Source organism: Phoca vitulina, unplaced genomic scaffold, assembly GCF_004348235.1.
Source record: "Phoca vitulina isolate PV1807 unplaced genomic scaffold, GSC_HSeal_1.0 scaffold2, whole genome shotgun sequence".
NCBI classification, from domain to species: Eukaryota; Metazoa; Chordata; class Mammalia; order Carnivora; family Phocidae; genus Phoca; species Phoca vitulina.
Window position 1 is genome coordinate 84,178,070 of NW_022589705.1, and position 16,036 is coordinate 84,194,105.

At 42.0% G+C, this 16,036-nt stretch overlaps 1 protein-coding gene across 10 annotated transcripts in view; it reads left to right on the forward strand.

The window, feature by feature from the left end:
* Positions 1-16,036, forward strand: part of LUZP1 (leucine zipper protein 1) — a 105,181-nt gene that overhangs the window by 79,211 nt on the left and 9,934 nt on the right. For 9 of the 10 annotated variants that reach the window (XR_004297811.1, XM_032391538.1, XM_032391556.1 and 6 more), the window contains exon 3: positions 12,380-15,567. Coding sequence is in view for 9 of the 10 variants with exons in the window: in XM_032391538.1 (XP_032247429.1) it covers positions 12,499-15,567 (3,069 nt within the window). In the remaining variant the exon portion in view is untranslated. Of the gene's footprint in view, positions 1-7,271; positions 7,354-12,379; positions 15,568-16,036 lie in introns of all 10 variants that reach the window. The other variant, XM_032391521.1, reaches the window with a different exon arrangement.

Sequence of the window (16,036 nt, forward strand, 5' to 3'; positions counted from 1 at the left end):
GCCTCCTCCTAGTCACGGTCTCCCCAGAGGTAGCCCCGATCACCATGGATTAGTTTTTGCCTGTTATTCAACTGCATATAAGTGAAACGATATAGTCTAGATTGGTCCCTTTCATTCCAAGTCAGAATATGTTATTCCTCCGCTCAGAACCTTTGGATGGGTCTCTATTTCTTAGATGAGAAATCAGAGTCCTCCCTGGTGCCTACAAGATGCCCCCACATCCTCTTTGACTCCATCTCTCACTGCTCTCCTTTTGTTCCCTCATCTCCAGCCATGCTGTCCCTATTCCTTGAATACATTAAGTATGCTTTTTAAATAGTCTGTTTTCAATCTTCTCTTTGCCTAGAATGTTCTCCTCTAAATATTCTTCTTTGCTTCCTTCAAGTTGCTACCTAGGTGCCACCTTGAGGCCTACCCTAATTACCCTGTTAAAAATTGCAACCTCCTCTCAGCACCGCCCCCCAAGCTTGTTTGTCTATCTATTGAACTTAAATTTTTTTAAAAAAAGATTTTATTTATTTATTTGACAGTGAGAGAAGGAACACAAGCAAGGGGAGTGAGAGAGGGAGAAGCAGGCCTCCTGCTGAGCAGGTAGCCTGATGCGGGGCTCCATCCCAGGACCCCGGGATCATGACCTGAGCCAAAGGCAGATGCTTAACGACTGAGCCACCCAGGCACCCCTGAACTTAAATTTTTTTAAAGAGCACTTTTAGATTCACAGCAAAATTGAGCAGAAGGTAGAGATTTCCCATCTACCTCCTGCCTCCATATATGCACAGCTTCCCTCATTATCTCTATACCTGACTAGAGGGGAACATTTGTTACAACTGATGAACCCATCGGGGCGCCTGGGTGGCTCAGTCGTTAAGCGTCTGCCTTCGGCTCAGGTCATGATCCCAGGGTCCTGGGATCGAGCCCCGCATCGGGCTCCCTGCTCTGCAGGAAGCCTGCTTCTCCCTCTCCCACTCTCCCTGCTTGTGTTCCCTCTCTCACTGTGTCTCTCTGTCAAATAAATAAATATTAATCTTTAAAAACAAAACAAAACAAAAAAAACAAACAACTGATGAACCCACATTGACCCATCATTATCACCCAAAGTCCATAGTTTACATTATGATTCATTCTTGGTGTTATGCAATCTCTGAGTCTGGACAGATTTATAATGAGATGTATTCATTGGTATAGTAGTATGCAGAGTAGCTTTATGGCCCTACAAATTCACTCTCTTTATCCCTCCTTTCTAACCCCTGATCTTTTTATTGTTTTCATAGTTTACATAGTTTTGCCTCTTCCAGAATGTCATATAGTTGGGATCACATAGTATGTAGCCTTTTCTTATTGGCTTCTTTTACTTTTGAGCTTCCTCCATGTCTTTTCATGGCTTGATAGCTCATTTCTTTTTTAGCCAAATAATCCATTATCTGGATATACCACAGTTTATCCATTCACCTACTGAAGGGCATCTTGGTTGCTTCCAAGTGTTGGCAGTTATGAATAGAGCTCCTAGAAACCTCTGCATGCAGTTTTTACTCCTCTGGGTATAAATACCAAGGAGTGCTATTGCTGCATCGTGTATGGCAAGAGTATGTTTAGTTGTAAGAAATCACCAAACTGTCTTCGAAAGTAGCTGTATCATTTTGTATTCCCACTAGCAGTGGGAATTCCTATTCCACATCCTCACTAGCATTTGGTGTTGTCAGTGTTCCAGATTTTGGCCATTCTAATAGGTGTATAGTGGTATCTCCTTATTGTTTTGTGTTCCTCTAATGATATATGATTACATCGTTACATATGCTTATTGGCTACCTGTGTATATTCTCTGGTGAAATCTTTGTTACAAGGCCCATTTTTTAAATCAGGTTCTTATTGCTGAGTTTTAAGAGTTCTTTGCATTTTATGTTTACACTACTTTATCAAATGGTCTTTTGCAAATATTTTTTCCCAGCATGTAGCTTGTCTTTTCATTTTTTTGACATTGTCTTTTGCAGAGTAGAAGTTTTTAATTTTAGTGAAGTCCAGCTTACCAGTTATTTCTTTCATGGATCACACCTTTGGTGTTCTAGCTAAAAAGTCATCACCATACCATACCTAAGGTCATCTAAGTTTTCTCCTATGCTACCTTCTAGGCATTTTATAGTTTTATGTTTTACTTTTAGGTCTGTGATCCATTTTGAGTTAATATTTTTGAAGAGTGTAAGATCTGTGTCTAGATTCATTGATTTGCATGTGGATGTCCATTTGTTCCAGCACCATTTGGTGAAAAGACTATCTTTGCTTCATTGTATTGCCTTTGCTTCTTTGTCAAAGATCAACTGACTATGCTAATGTGGATCTGTTTCTGTTCTATTGATTTATTTGTTCTTTTACCAATACCACACTCTTGAATACAACAGTTTTATACTAAGTCTTGAGGTCAGGTAGTGTCAGTCTTCCAACTTTGTTCTTTATTATGCTTTGGCTGTTTGGGTCTTTTGCCTCTGCATATAAACTTTAGAATCAGTTTGTCGATATCCACAAAATAATTTGCTGAGATTTTGATTGGGATTACATTGAATCTATAGGTCAAGTTGGGGAGAATTAACATTTGGATAATATTGAGTCTTCCTATCCATGAACATGGAATATCTCTTTATTGACTTAGTTCTTTGATGCATCAGTTTTATAGTTTTCCTTATATAGATCTTGCACATATTTTGTTAGATTTATACTTAAATAATTCTTTTTTGGGGGGTGGGTGCTAATGTAAATGGTATTTTGTGTGTGTTTTCTAAAATGGTATTGTGTTTTTAACTTCAAATTCCACTTGTTCATTGCTGGTATATGGGAAAGCGACTGACTTTTGTATGTTAACTTTGTATTTTGCAGCCTTGCTATAGATTTTTTTTTTTTTAAATCAAGTTGAGGAAGTTCCCCTCTATTCCTAGTTTGCTGAGAGTTTTTATCATGAATGGGTATTGGATTTTGTCAAATGCTTTGTCTGTAATTTTTGATAAGATCATGTAATTTTTCTTCTTTAGTCTATTGATATGCTGGATTACATTAATTGATTTTTGAATGTTGACCCAGTTTTGTATATTTGGGATAAACTTCACATGGCCATGGTTTAAAATTCTATTTACACATTGTTGGATTAGATCTCTTAACATTTTGTTGAAGATTTTTACATCTGTGTTCATGAGAGATCTTCATCTCTAGTTTTCTTTTTTTTTTGTAATGTCTTTGTCTAGTTTTGGTGTTAGGGTAATGCTGGCCTCATAGAATGATTTAGGGAGTATTTTCTCTGCTTCTAACTTCTGGAAGAGTTTGTAGAAAATTGTATAATTGGTATAATTACTTCTTAAATGTATTTTACAATTACCAGTGACCCATCTGGGCCCGGTGTGTTTCCTGTTTTTGAAGGCTATTAATTATTGATTCCATTTCTTAAATGTATATAGTCCTATTCAGATGATCTGTTTCCTTCTTGTGTGAATTCTGGCAGATTTTATCTTTCAAGCGATCGGTCCATTTCATCTAGGTTATCAAATTTGTGGGTATAGAGTTCATAATCCTTTATTATCCTTTTTTAAATTAACATATAATATATTATTTGTTTCAGGGGTACAGGTCTCTTTATTATCCTTTTAATGTCCTTGGGATCTGTAGTGCTATCCCCTCTTTAACTGCTGGTATTAATAATTTGTGTCTTCATTAGCCTGGCTAGAGGCTTATTGATTTTGTCCATCTTTTCAAAGAACCAGTTGATTACTGCTTCAATTTTATTTCTTTTCTTCAGTTTATTTTGGTTTTAATTTGCTTTTCTTTTCTAATTGCTGAGGATGGAAGCTTAGCTTATTGCTTGTAGATCTTTTTTCTTTCTTGATGTATGCATTCAGTGCTATATATGCCTCTAAACATTGCTTTTGGTACACCCCACAAATCGTGATAAAATTGTATTTTCATTTTCATTCAGTTAAAAATACTTAAAAATTTTTCAAGATTTCTTCTTTGACCCATGTATTATTTAGAAGTGTGTTGTTTAATCTCCAAATATTTGGGTATTTTCCAGCTGTCTTTCTGGTATTGATTTCTAGTTTAATTCCATTGTGGTCTGAGAGTACACAGTATATGATTTCTGTTTTGTTAAGTTGTTAATTGTGTTTTATGGCCCAGAATGTGGTCTCTCTTGGTGAATGTTCCATGTGAACTTAAGAATGTGTATTCTGCTATTGTTGGATGAAGTAGTCTATACATGTTTATTATATCCAGTTGATTGAGGGTGTTGTTGACTTCCAACTATGTCCCTACTGATTTTCTGCCTGTGGGATCTGTCCATTTCTGACAGGGGAGTGCTGAAGTCTCCAACTATAGTAGTGGATTCATCTATTTCTCTTTGCAATTCTGTAAGTTTATGCCTCGCATATTTTGATACTCCATTGTTAGGTGCATATACATTAAGGATTATTATGTCTTCTTGGAAAATTTAGACTCCTTTATCATTATATCTTTACCCTGGATAAATTCACTTGCTCTAAAATCTACTGTCTGGGGGCGCCTGGGTGGCTCAGGCGGTTAAGCGTCTGCCTTTAGCTCAGGTCATGATCCCAGCGTCCTGGGATCGAGCCCCGCATCCGGCTTCCTGCTCAGCTGGAAGCCTGCTTCTCCCTCTCCTACTCCCCCTGCTTGTGTTTCCTCTCTGTCTCTATCTCAAATAAACAAAATTAAAAAAAAAAAATTACTGTCTGAAATTAATATAGCTACTCCACCTTCCTTTTGATTAGTTAGCATGGCAGGTCTTTCTCCATCCCTTTACTTTTAATCATTACTTTAATCATTAATCAATTACAATCAATACTTTAATCATTATCTTTTTTTTTTTTTTAAGACTTATTGGTTTATTTTAGAGAGGGGGCAGGCAGAGGGAGAAGGAGAGAGAATCTCAAGCTGACTCCCTGCTGTGCATGGAGCCCGACATGGGGCTTGATCTCATGACCCTGAGATCATGACCTGAGCCGAAATCAAGAGTCAGATGCTTAACCTACTGAGCCACCCAGGTGCTCCTAGTCATTATGTATCTTTATTAAAATTTTTAAGTGGATTAGCACTGAGTAATGCATAGTATTGTTGAATCACTGTATCGTACACTTGAAACTAATATAATGCTGTACATTAATTATACTGGAATTAAAAGAAATTAAAAGTTAGGGCACCTGGGTGGCTCAGTTGGTGGAGTCTGTGACTGTTGATCTTGGGGTTGTGAGTTAGAGCCTCACCTTAGGTGTTGAGATTGTTTAAAAATCTTTTTTTCTTTTTTTTTTTTTAAAGATTTTATTTATTTATTTGACAGAAACACAGCAAGAGAGGGAACACAAGCAGGGGGAGTGGGAGAGGGAGAAGCAGGCTTCCCACGGAGCAGGGAGCCCGATGCGGGGCTTGATCCCAGGACCCTGGGATCATGACCTGAGCCGAAGACAGATGCCTAACGACTGAGCCAACGAGGTGCCCAGATTACTTAAAAATCTTAAGAAAAATTTAAAGTGGGTTTTGGAAATGTATAGTTGGGTCTTGATTTTTTTTCTACTCTGACCAATCTCCTTTAATTGGTATAGACTGTTGATGTTTAAAAAGTGATTATATGGTCTCGTTTTTTGTTCCTTTTTGTCTTTTTTTCTGCCTTTTGTGGCTTTAGTTGAGCATTTTTATGGATCCAGTTTCTGTCCTTAGCATATCAAATGTTTTTTTTAGTGTTTGACCTTGAGTTTGCAATGTACATTTATAAGTAGTACAAATACGTTATAATAAAGTATTTCTACTTCTCTTGTCCCTTTCACTGCTGTCATTCATTTTATTTATACATAACCTATAGCCATTGAATACATTGCTACTATTATTTTTTTTTTTAAAGATCTTATTTATTTATGAGAGAGAGACAAAGAAAGAGAGCACACAAGCAGGGGGAGCGGCAGGCAGAGGGAGGAGAAGAAGAAGCAGGCAACCCACTGAGCAGGGAGCCCCATATGGGGCTCGATCCCAGGACCCTGGGTTTATGACCTGAGCCGAAGGCAGACGCTTAACGGACTGAGCCATCCAGGTGTCCCTCATTGTTGCTATTATTTTCCACAAACTGTTACCTGTTAGATCAATTAAGAGTAAGAAAAATTAGGGGCGCCTGGGTGGCTCAGTCGGTTAAGCGTCTGCTTTCGGCTCAGGTCATGATCCCAGGGTCCTGGGATTGAGCCCCGCATCAGGCTCCCTGCTCAGTGGGGAGCCTGCTTCTCCCTCTCCCACTCCCCCTGCTTGTGTTCCTGCTCTCATTATCTCTCTGTCAAATAAATAAATAAAATCTTAAAAAAAAAAAAAAGTAAGAAAAATTAAAAATGCTATTTTACTTGCACTTTAATGCTCTCCCTTTATGTGATCTGAATTTTTAATTGATATTCTTTTTCTTCTCACTGAAGAACTCTTTAACATTTCTGGCAAGGCAGGTCTACTGGCAGCAGATCTCAATTTTTATTTGTCTGAGGTCTTTATTTTTTCTTCATTTTTGAAGTGGTATAAAATATTCTTTTTTCATGTTTGCAGGGTACAGAATTGTAGATTGGTGGTGTTTTTTCCCCTTGTCAACATTTTATTTATTTATTTATTTATTTTTAAAGATTTTATTTATTTGAGAGAGAGAGTGAGAGAGAGAAAGAGCACAAGAGCGGGGAGAGGGAGAGGGAGAAGCAGACTCCCTGCTGAGCAGGTAGCCTGATGCGGGACTCGATCCTGGGACTCCAGGATCATGACCTGAGCCGAAGGCAGTCGCTTAACCAACTGAGCCACCCAGGCGCCCCACCCTTGTCAACATTTTAAATATTTTACTCCACTCTCTTCTGGCTTGCATGACTTCTGAGAAGTCAGATGTAATTCTGTCTAGTCTTTGTTCCTCTGTAGGTAAGGTGGTTTTTCCCTTGGCTTCTTTCAAGATTTTTTCTTTGTCTTTGATTTTATGCAGTGTGTATTTGATATGCCTAGGTGTTGGGTTTTTGTTTTTCTTTTGTCTTTTCTTTTTGGCATTTATCCTGCTTGGTGTCTGACACTAATTTTTGGAGATTCTCAGTTATTATTGCTTCAGATTTTTTCTTCTATTATTCTGATTATATGTTATACATTTTGTAGTTCTCCTACACTTATTGGATGTCCTGTTTTCTTTTTTCTTTCTTTCTTCCTCTCTCTCTCTCTCTCTCTCTCTTTTTTTTTTTCTTCCTTCTTTTTTTTTTTTTTTTTTAATTTTTCTCTTTACTTTTCAGGTTTGGAAGTTTCTGTTGACATACCCTCAGGCTCAGAGGTCCTTTACCCAGCTCTGTTAGTCTACTAATGAGATAATCAAAGGTATTCTTCATTTGTTACAGTGTTTTTGATTTCTAACATTTTTTTGATTCCTAGAATTTCCACTTCTGTTCTTATATGATGTCTACTTTTTCCACTTAGCATATTAATCATAGTTTTAAATTTTTGGTAATTCTAACATCTCTGCCATATCTGAGTCTGGTTCTGATGCTTGCTGTGTTTCTTCAAACTGTGTTTTTTGCCTTTTAGTATGCCTTGTAATTTTTTGATGCAAGCAGGACTTGATGTCCTGGATAAAAAGGACTGAGTTAAGTAGGCCTTTATTGATGGCCTTCTCCCCTCAAACTCCCACGCCCCTTAGGTGGTACAGGATGGCTAGAGGGAGCTGGAGTTGGGTATTTCCCTTCCTGCAGGCTCTGGTTTCAGAATGCTTGCTTTAACCCTCCCCCTGCTGGATGCACAAGGGAGTTGTCTCTCATCTTCACTGTGAGAATCTTGTACAGCTCCTGGAGGTAAAGCTCATAAAATGTGCTGCATCCCCCCAAGATTAAGACTCCCTCTTGTTCTTAAGGTGAGTTGTCCACACTGAGCCTCCAGCAATTTGTCAATTGCAGTTTAGGTTTTCCTACCCTGGTGCCAGTTGTTCCCAGGGATACTCGTGAATTTCTCTTCTGTTAAATTAGGATTCCCTGCATCCACTTGTCTAATTTTTGGAGAAGTGGTTTTTGTGACCTCATTTCTCTCATGGATCTAAGAAGAGCTGTGAATTTCCAGTCTGTTCAGCTTTTTATATGTTAAGACACAGTGATGACTTCCTTACATGCTGGACTAGAAACTGGAAGTCTGCCCTACCCTTCTGTACGCTTTTTACTTCTTTTCTGCCTTAAGATTTTTTATTTTTTTATTATGGTAAAAATGCATAACATAAAATCTGTCATATTCACCATTTATAGTTCAGTAGTGTTAAGTATATATTCACATTGTTGTGCAGACCAATCTCTGGAACATTTTTTATCTTGTGTGACTGAAATTCCATACCCAGTAAACAACAGTTCCTCATGCCCCTCTCCTCCAGCCTGTGGCAATTACCATTCTGCTGTGTTTATATGAATTTGAATATTCTAGGTACCTCATATGAGTGAAATCATATAGTATTTGTCTTTTGTGACTGGATTGTTTCACTTAGCACAGTGTCCTCAAGCTTCATCCAGGATGTACTAGGTGTCAGAATCTCCTTTTTTAAGACTAATAATTTCACTATAGCATATACTACATTTGGTGTCTCCATTCATCCATTGATGGGACACTTGGGTTGCTTCCACTTCTTGGCCATTGCAAATATTGCTGTCATGAACAAAGGCATGCAAATATCTCTTCAAGATCCTGTTTTGAAATTTTTTATACTTATACCCAGAAGTGAAATTGCTGGGTCATATGGTAATTTGATTTTTCATTTTTTGAGGGGCTGCCACACTTTTCCATAGAAGCTTTACCATTTTATTTTCCCACCAACAGTACACAAGCGTTCGTTTTTCCATATTCTCACCAACACTTGTTTTTTTGATAGCAGCCATCCTGATGGGTATGAAGTGATCTCCCATTGTGATTTTGATTTGCATTTCCCTAATTTTAGTAATGTTGAGTATCTTTTCATATGTGCTTGTAGGCCACTTGGATATTATCTTTGGAGCGATGTTTGTTCAAGTTCTTTGTCCATTTTAAAATCATGTTACTTGTTTTTTGTTAAGTTGTAGGAGTTCTTTATATATATATTCTGCTTACTAATGCCTTATCAGATATATGATTAATAGTTACTCTTAACGGGGCATCTGGATGGCTCAGTCGTTAAGCGACTGCCTTTGGCTCGGGTCATGATCCCAGGGTCCTGGGATCGAGCCCCGTGTAGGGCTCCCTGCTTGGCGGGGAGCCTGTTTCTCCCTTTCCCTCTGCTCCTCCCCCTGCTTGTGCTCTCTTGCATACTCTCTCTCTCAAATAAATAAACAAAATCTTAAAAAAAAAAAGTTACTCTTAACAAGTTCTAAACTTAGTTATAATTACTCTGTCCTCCCCTCAAACTACAACTTTTTAAGAACACTTGAATTCTGATTTCTTTCTTTATGACTTACATGTTATTACCCAGCATTTTAGTTCACTTCTACTTTGGTTTTATCCTGCCCTACCTCCTCCTATCCCCAGTTAATTTTTCTTTATTGTTTAACTGAACCAGTGCTTGTTTGGGTTAATTTCTTTGCTTTCCTGGGGGTGTCTGGTGGCTCAGTCAGTTGAATTTCTGCCTTTGGCTCAGGTAATGATCTCAGGGTCCTGGGATCCAGCCTTGTGTTGGACTCCCTGCTCAGTGGGGAGTCTGCTTCTCCCTCTCCCCTCTGCCCCCCACCCATCCCGCTCACTCTCATGTGTTCTCTCTCTCAAAATCTTTTTTAAAAAAATCTCTTTGCTTTCCATTCCTTCTTGCATATCATGCCCGCCTTAAGTGATCAGTTTCTATATATATATTTTTTTAAGATTTATTTTTTTGAGAGAGCACGTCCACAAGCAGGGGGAGGGGCAGAGGGAGAGGGAGAAGCAGACTTCCCATTGAGCATGGTACCCAAAGTGGGGCTTGATCCCACGACCCTGAGGGCATGACCTGAGCCAAAATCAAGAGTTTGACACTTAACCGACTGAACCACCCAGGTGCCCCAGTTTCTATACTCTAAGGACATCCATAAATAGCTTTTTCAGTGAGGGTCTTTTAATAATAAACACTTAGGTTTTTATTTTCCTTTTTTTTGTTCTGAAAGGGCTTCTAATTATATATTTTTTCATAGTTTCCCTGGGTATTTTCTTCTATGTTATGATTATTTTCTCTTAGAAATTTAAAGATAGCACCATGTCTTCTGTCTTCTGTTTGATACAGGGTTCTGCTGAGAGGCTAGTTCATTTGTTACTTCTTCATAGAATACATACATCTTTTCCTTCTTGTTGCTTCTCTTTGTGGTATTTTGCTGTATCCTTACTTAGGTGTCTAGGTGCAGATTTAACTTTACCCTGCTTGGTTGGGACTTTGCTTCCTAAATATAAGGCTCCCTATCTTTCATCAACTCTTGAAAATACTAGTAGCTCTTCAAATATTACCTCTCCCTCATTCTCTCTGTTCCTTCCTTTTGGGTCACATGTTAAACTTCCTCATTTTTGGACCTCTTTGTTTTATTCCCCATCTATTAACCTTTCTTTCTTTTTATTCTTTTTCTTTCTTCCTTTTCTTTCTTTTTTTTTTTTAAAGTAGGCTTATTGCCCAGCATGGAGCCCAATGCCGGGCTCAAACTCATGAATCTGAGATCAAGGCCTGAGCTGAAATCAAGAGTCGGGTGCTTAACAGACTGAGCCACCCAGGCGCCCCATTAGCCTTTCTTTCACAAAATCTTTTTAAGTTTGTGCTACCCTTTGTAATCTCCTTATATCTCTTCCCAACCACTGGACTCTCTTCATTTGCATCTAATTTGCCATTTTTCTTTCCATTTCTAGTGATTCTTTTTGGTTAATTTTAAAATCGTCTGATCTTAGTTGATACCATCTTTTTATCTCAACTAAAATGCTGGGTAATAACATGTAAGTCATAAAGAAATCAGAATTCAAGTGTTCTTAAAAAGTTGTAGTTTGAGGCAAGAGGACAGAGTAATTATAACTAAGTTTAGAACTTGTTAAGAGTAACTTAATCATATATCCTTCTTTTACGACTTTAAACATTGGAATGTGCTTAATTTACAGTCTCTATCTTATGAACTTGGTTCTTATTTGTATAAGTATCCTTTGTTCAGTCATAGTAAAAGAGTGGTCCTTATTTTATTTTATTTTTTAAGATTTTGTTTATTTGAAAGAGAGACAGAGTGTGAGTGGCAGGCAGACGGAGAGAGAGAAGCAGGCTCCCCACTGAGCAGGGAGCCTGATGCGGGGCTTGATCCCAGGGGCTGGGATCATGACCTGAGCCGAAGGCAGATGCTTAACTAACTGAGCCACCCAGGCGCCCCTCCTTATGTGTTTTGTAATTTAGAATTGTAAACCCAAGGTTCAGCAGGACTTTATCTGTGGGACTCTTGTGTGACCTGGGTAGAGAGTGTATCTCTCCAGAGTATTTTTTGTTTACCTCTGGTAGGTTTCCCAGGGATTTTACCAGGCTGAGACCATTTTAGGTTAGATTCTCAGTGAGGACAGGTTGATACCAGACCACTCAAGGCAGTGTAAACTTGAACTCAGAACTCAAGTGAAGGCACGCCCAAAATTATAAATTCTCTAGGGGTATGACCCTTTCTTTCTCCCCTCATGGAGCCTAGGTCCTATTATCTCCCTAATGCCAGTGAGGTGATTTTCTTTTTCACTGATCTGTTTCTTTCCCTGAAGCTGTCAGAGCTCTTAATAATCTTACGATTATTTACTGCTTTGTTACCAATCTGCATTATCTCAGAACAATAATGGGGAGAGATATGGTAGGGATCATTATACCCATTTTACAACTCAGTAGAACTGAAGCTGTTTACTTAATGATTTGCAGAAACGTAAGGACACTGCTGAGATTATGTAGGTGGCACATGGTGAAGATGAGAAATGAGGCATTCCTCTGTGTATTTTTGCCATGTGGCCACTGTAGAATTCTTCATTAGGATGAAACTAGATAATCACCTCAGTATAAAGCACCAGTGTTTTCCTGCAGGATTATTAAAATTCATTTCATTCGGGTCGCCTGGGTGGCTCAGTCGTTGGGCATCTGCCTTCAGCACAGGTCATGATCCCAGGGTCCTGGGATTGAGCCCCGCATCGGGCTCCCTGCTCCGCGGGAAGCCTGCTTCTCTCTCTCCCACTCCCCCTGCTTGTGTTCCCTCTCTCGCTGTGTGTCTCTCTGTCAAATAAATAAATAAAATCTTTAAAAATAAATAAATAAATAAATAAAATTCATTTCATTCAACACATTTGAGCACCTGCTATGTTGTAGGCACAAGAATTAAAACAACTGAGAGCTGAAGTACAGATGTCAGATTTGCTGCCTGACATGCTTTCTGCTTTCCTTCTATAGACTGATAATGGTCTCCAGCTGCCAAAGAAGATTGTGGATGCCAAGAGAAAGGTAACCATTTCTCATCCCCTCGAGCGGAACTGGATGCCTCTAGGAGCCCACACCGGCTGGCAGTAGACATGGCTGAATTTACAAACTACAAGGATACCGCCTCCAGCCGCCACCTGCGGTTTAAGTTACAGAGTCTAAGCCGCCGTCTCGATGAGTTGGAGGAAGCCACAAAAAACCTCCAGAAAGCAGAGGATGAGCTCCTGGATCTCCAGGACAAGGTGATTCAGGCAGAAGGCAGCAACTCCAGCATGCTGGCGGAGATTGAAGTGCTGCGCCAGCGAGTGCTGAGAATCGAAGGCAAAGATGAGGAAATTAAGAGAGCGGAGGACCTGTGTCAGCTGATGAAGGAGAAGCTTGAAGAGGAAGAAAACCTCACCCGGGAGCTGAAATCAGAGATTGAGCGGCTTCAGAAACGAATGGCTGAACTGGAGAAGCTGGAGGAGGCCTTTGGCAGGAGTAAGAATGATTGTACCCAACTCTGTCTGAGTCTGAATGAGGAGAGAAACCTGACAAAGAAGATCTCCTCTGAGCTGGAAATGCTCAGGGTCAAAGTGAAAGAACTGGAATCTTCCGAGGACCGCCTGGATAAAACTGAGCAGAGTTTAGTGTCAGAGTTAGAAAAGCTGAAATCGTTAACTCTGAGCTTTGTAAGTGAGAGAAAATACTTGAATGAAAAGGAGAAAGAAAATGAGAAACTGATAAAAGAGCTCACTCAGAAACTGGAGCAGAACAAAAAAATGAACCGAGATTATACAAGGAATGCTTCTAATCTTCTGGAAAGGAATGACCTACGGATTGAGGACGGGATCTCCAACACACTGCCATGCAAAGAATCAAGAAGGAAGGGCACTCTGGATTATCTAAAGCAGGTAGAGAACGAGACAAGAAACAAATCCGAAAATGAAAAGAACCGAAATCAGGAAGACAATAAAGTTAAAGACCTTAACCAAGAGATTGAGAAACTTAAGACACAAATCAAACATTTTGAATTTTTGGAAGAAGAACTTAAGAAAATGAGGGCCAAAAATAATGATCTTCAGGATAATTACCTAAGTGAACAAAATAAAAACAAACTCTTAGCCAGCCAGCTGGAGGAGATAAAGCTACAAATCAAGAAACAGAAAGAGTTAGAGAATGGGGAGGTGGCAGGGGACGAGGCCTTCCTGTCCAGCAAAGGTAGGCACGAGAGGACTAAGTTCAGAGGCCATGGGAGTGAGGCTCCTGTGTCCAGGCACACGCCCCGGGAACTGTCCCCTCAGCATAAGCGGGAGAGGCATCGAAACAGGGAGTTTGTGCTCAACAGTGAAAACTATTCTCTGGGCAACAGGCAGGTCTCCTCTCCCAGTTTCACTAATAGGAGGGCAGCCAAAGCCTCCAACGTCGGGGCGGCTGCAGACAGTGGGACTCAGGAGACAAGGAGAGCTGAAGATCGGTATGCATCGGGCTCTTCTCAGAGTGAAGGGAGGAGGCCCCGGGAGCAGCCTTCAGTGCTCAGCCGCTACCCCCCAGCTGCTCAGGAGCACAGTAAAGCTTGGAAGGGTACTCCCAAGCCAGGTACCGAGAGTGGGTTGAAGGGAAAAGTGGAGAAGACAACACGAACATTTAGTGACAATACCACCCATGGATCTGTTCCCAGTGACATACTGGGTAGAGCTGACAAGGCTTCTGACACCTCCATGGAGGCCCTCTTTGGCAAGAGGGGGCAGGTACCCGGCAGTGGAAGTCCGTTAAATCAGGCTGCAGACTGTGGCAGTCCTAAGGGGATTGGGTCCCTGGCCTCATCTCGAAGATCTTCCTCAGAAGGGCTCTGCAAGGGCAAAAAGGCTGCCAGTGGCCAGGAGGCTGATACCGGTTCCCCAAATTCCAAGCCTCCACTTTTATCAAAGTATCCTTATAGCTCCAGAAGCCAAGAGAACATCCTTCAGGGCTTTTCAACCCCAAATAAAGAAGGCATCGATCAACCCATAGCTGCTGTGATGGAGGACAGCAGTCCGCACGAGGCCCTGAGGTGCCGAGTCATCAAATCCAGTGGCAGAGAGAAGCCAGACTCAGATGACGATGTGGACGTAACCTCTCTCGTGACTGCCAAGTTGGTAACCACAACCGTCACTCCGGAGCCAGAGCCCAAACACCAACCCAACTCTCGGGAAAAAGCCAAATCCCGAGGGGGACTTAGAACCTCCCTGTTTGAGACTGATAAAGATGTTGGGACAGAAAATGAATCTGTGAAACCTGTCCGAGCCTCCGCCAATGCTGTGGAGTTCCCAGATGCCAACGGTGCTGGGGCGACAAGCCAGCGGCCCTTCAGCCCCAGAGAGGCCTTGCGGTCCAGGGCCATCATCAAACCTGTCATCATTGATAAGGATGTGAAAAAAATCATGGGAGGATCTGGAACCGAGGCCACCACGGAGAAGCAGAAATCCACCTCCAGACCAGGGCCAAACAAGGTGACAAGCAGCATAACCATCTACCCCTCCGACAGCCCCAGCCCTCGGTCCGCCCCAGGTGATGCCCCGCGGGAGAGGCACACGTCCACCAGCAACATCCAGCTTGGGCCAGCAGAGCTCCCGTCAGGTAGCAACCACGTCAGCGCCCCCTTGGAGCTCTCCATTCACAAACATGACATCGCCCTGCAGCTCCCGGAAGCTGAAAGAACGGGAGATGGGCCCCTGAAGAACAGGCCAGAAACAGTGGTCTCTCGGAGCAGCATTATCATCAAGCCCTCAGAGCCCGTGGAGAGGAACAGCCACGCGCCCCCAGCGGAGACAATCAGGTGGAAAGGCCATGGGGCCCCTTCAGAAGCGGGCTCTGCAGACGCCAGGCATGTTACCTTGCGCAACGCCTGGAAGAGTCGGCGAGACTTGAACTCTTTAGAAGACCCCCCAGCTCGAGGAGGCAGAAACGTGGAAGCTCCCAACGCCTACACCCAGAGGGCCGCCACAGACTGTTCAGACCTCGGGCAGCCCAGGTTGTACCTGTGCGAGCAGGGCACTCAAAGGGCAGGAAGTTCAGGGGACGCCCCTGAGCTGGTCTCCAGAAGGAGCCACAGCAGCCTCACCGTGTCCGAGGTGCTCACTCGTCGGCATCGGGCCGGAGACGCCGCCACCGCGGCAGCCTGGAACCACTCGGCAGGCGCGGTGAGCCCCCTGCTCTCCCTCTCCCTCTCCCCCACCCCTGCCTCTCTCCCTCCCCTCCTTCCACTTGCCTTTTCTCTGGCCAGCGTGACTCAGGATGATGGGGCTGGGAAATACTGGGTAGAACTGGGTTGCCCAGAGAACTGCTGAAAATCATGTGGGTTTGGCCTTGAAGAAGAATGAAGGATGTTGAAGAAGGTATTTTGGCAGAGGGCAGCATGACTTTCCAGAACCCTTTTCCCGGTTTTGTCTCTTCTGTATATGAAGGCCACACGAAAAGGAGAGAGATCTGGCCTCCATTCTCTGGGTTTGCCAGAGTGCCAAAGGAAGTCCCCTTAAAGCACCCCCAGAGCAGCACCTAGAAGCACAAGAAGCCGTGCCCAGAGAGGAGAGCCCGGGAAAGGGTCCCCACAGCAGGGCTCAGCCGGCTGCTGGCATGTGGGGAATGAGAGCGAGGGCTTAGCCTGGGCCT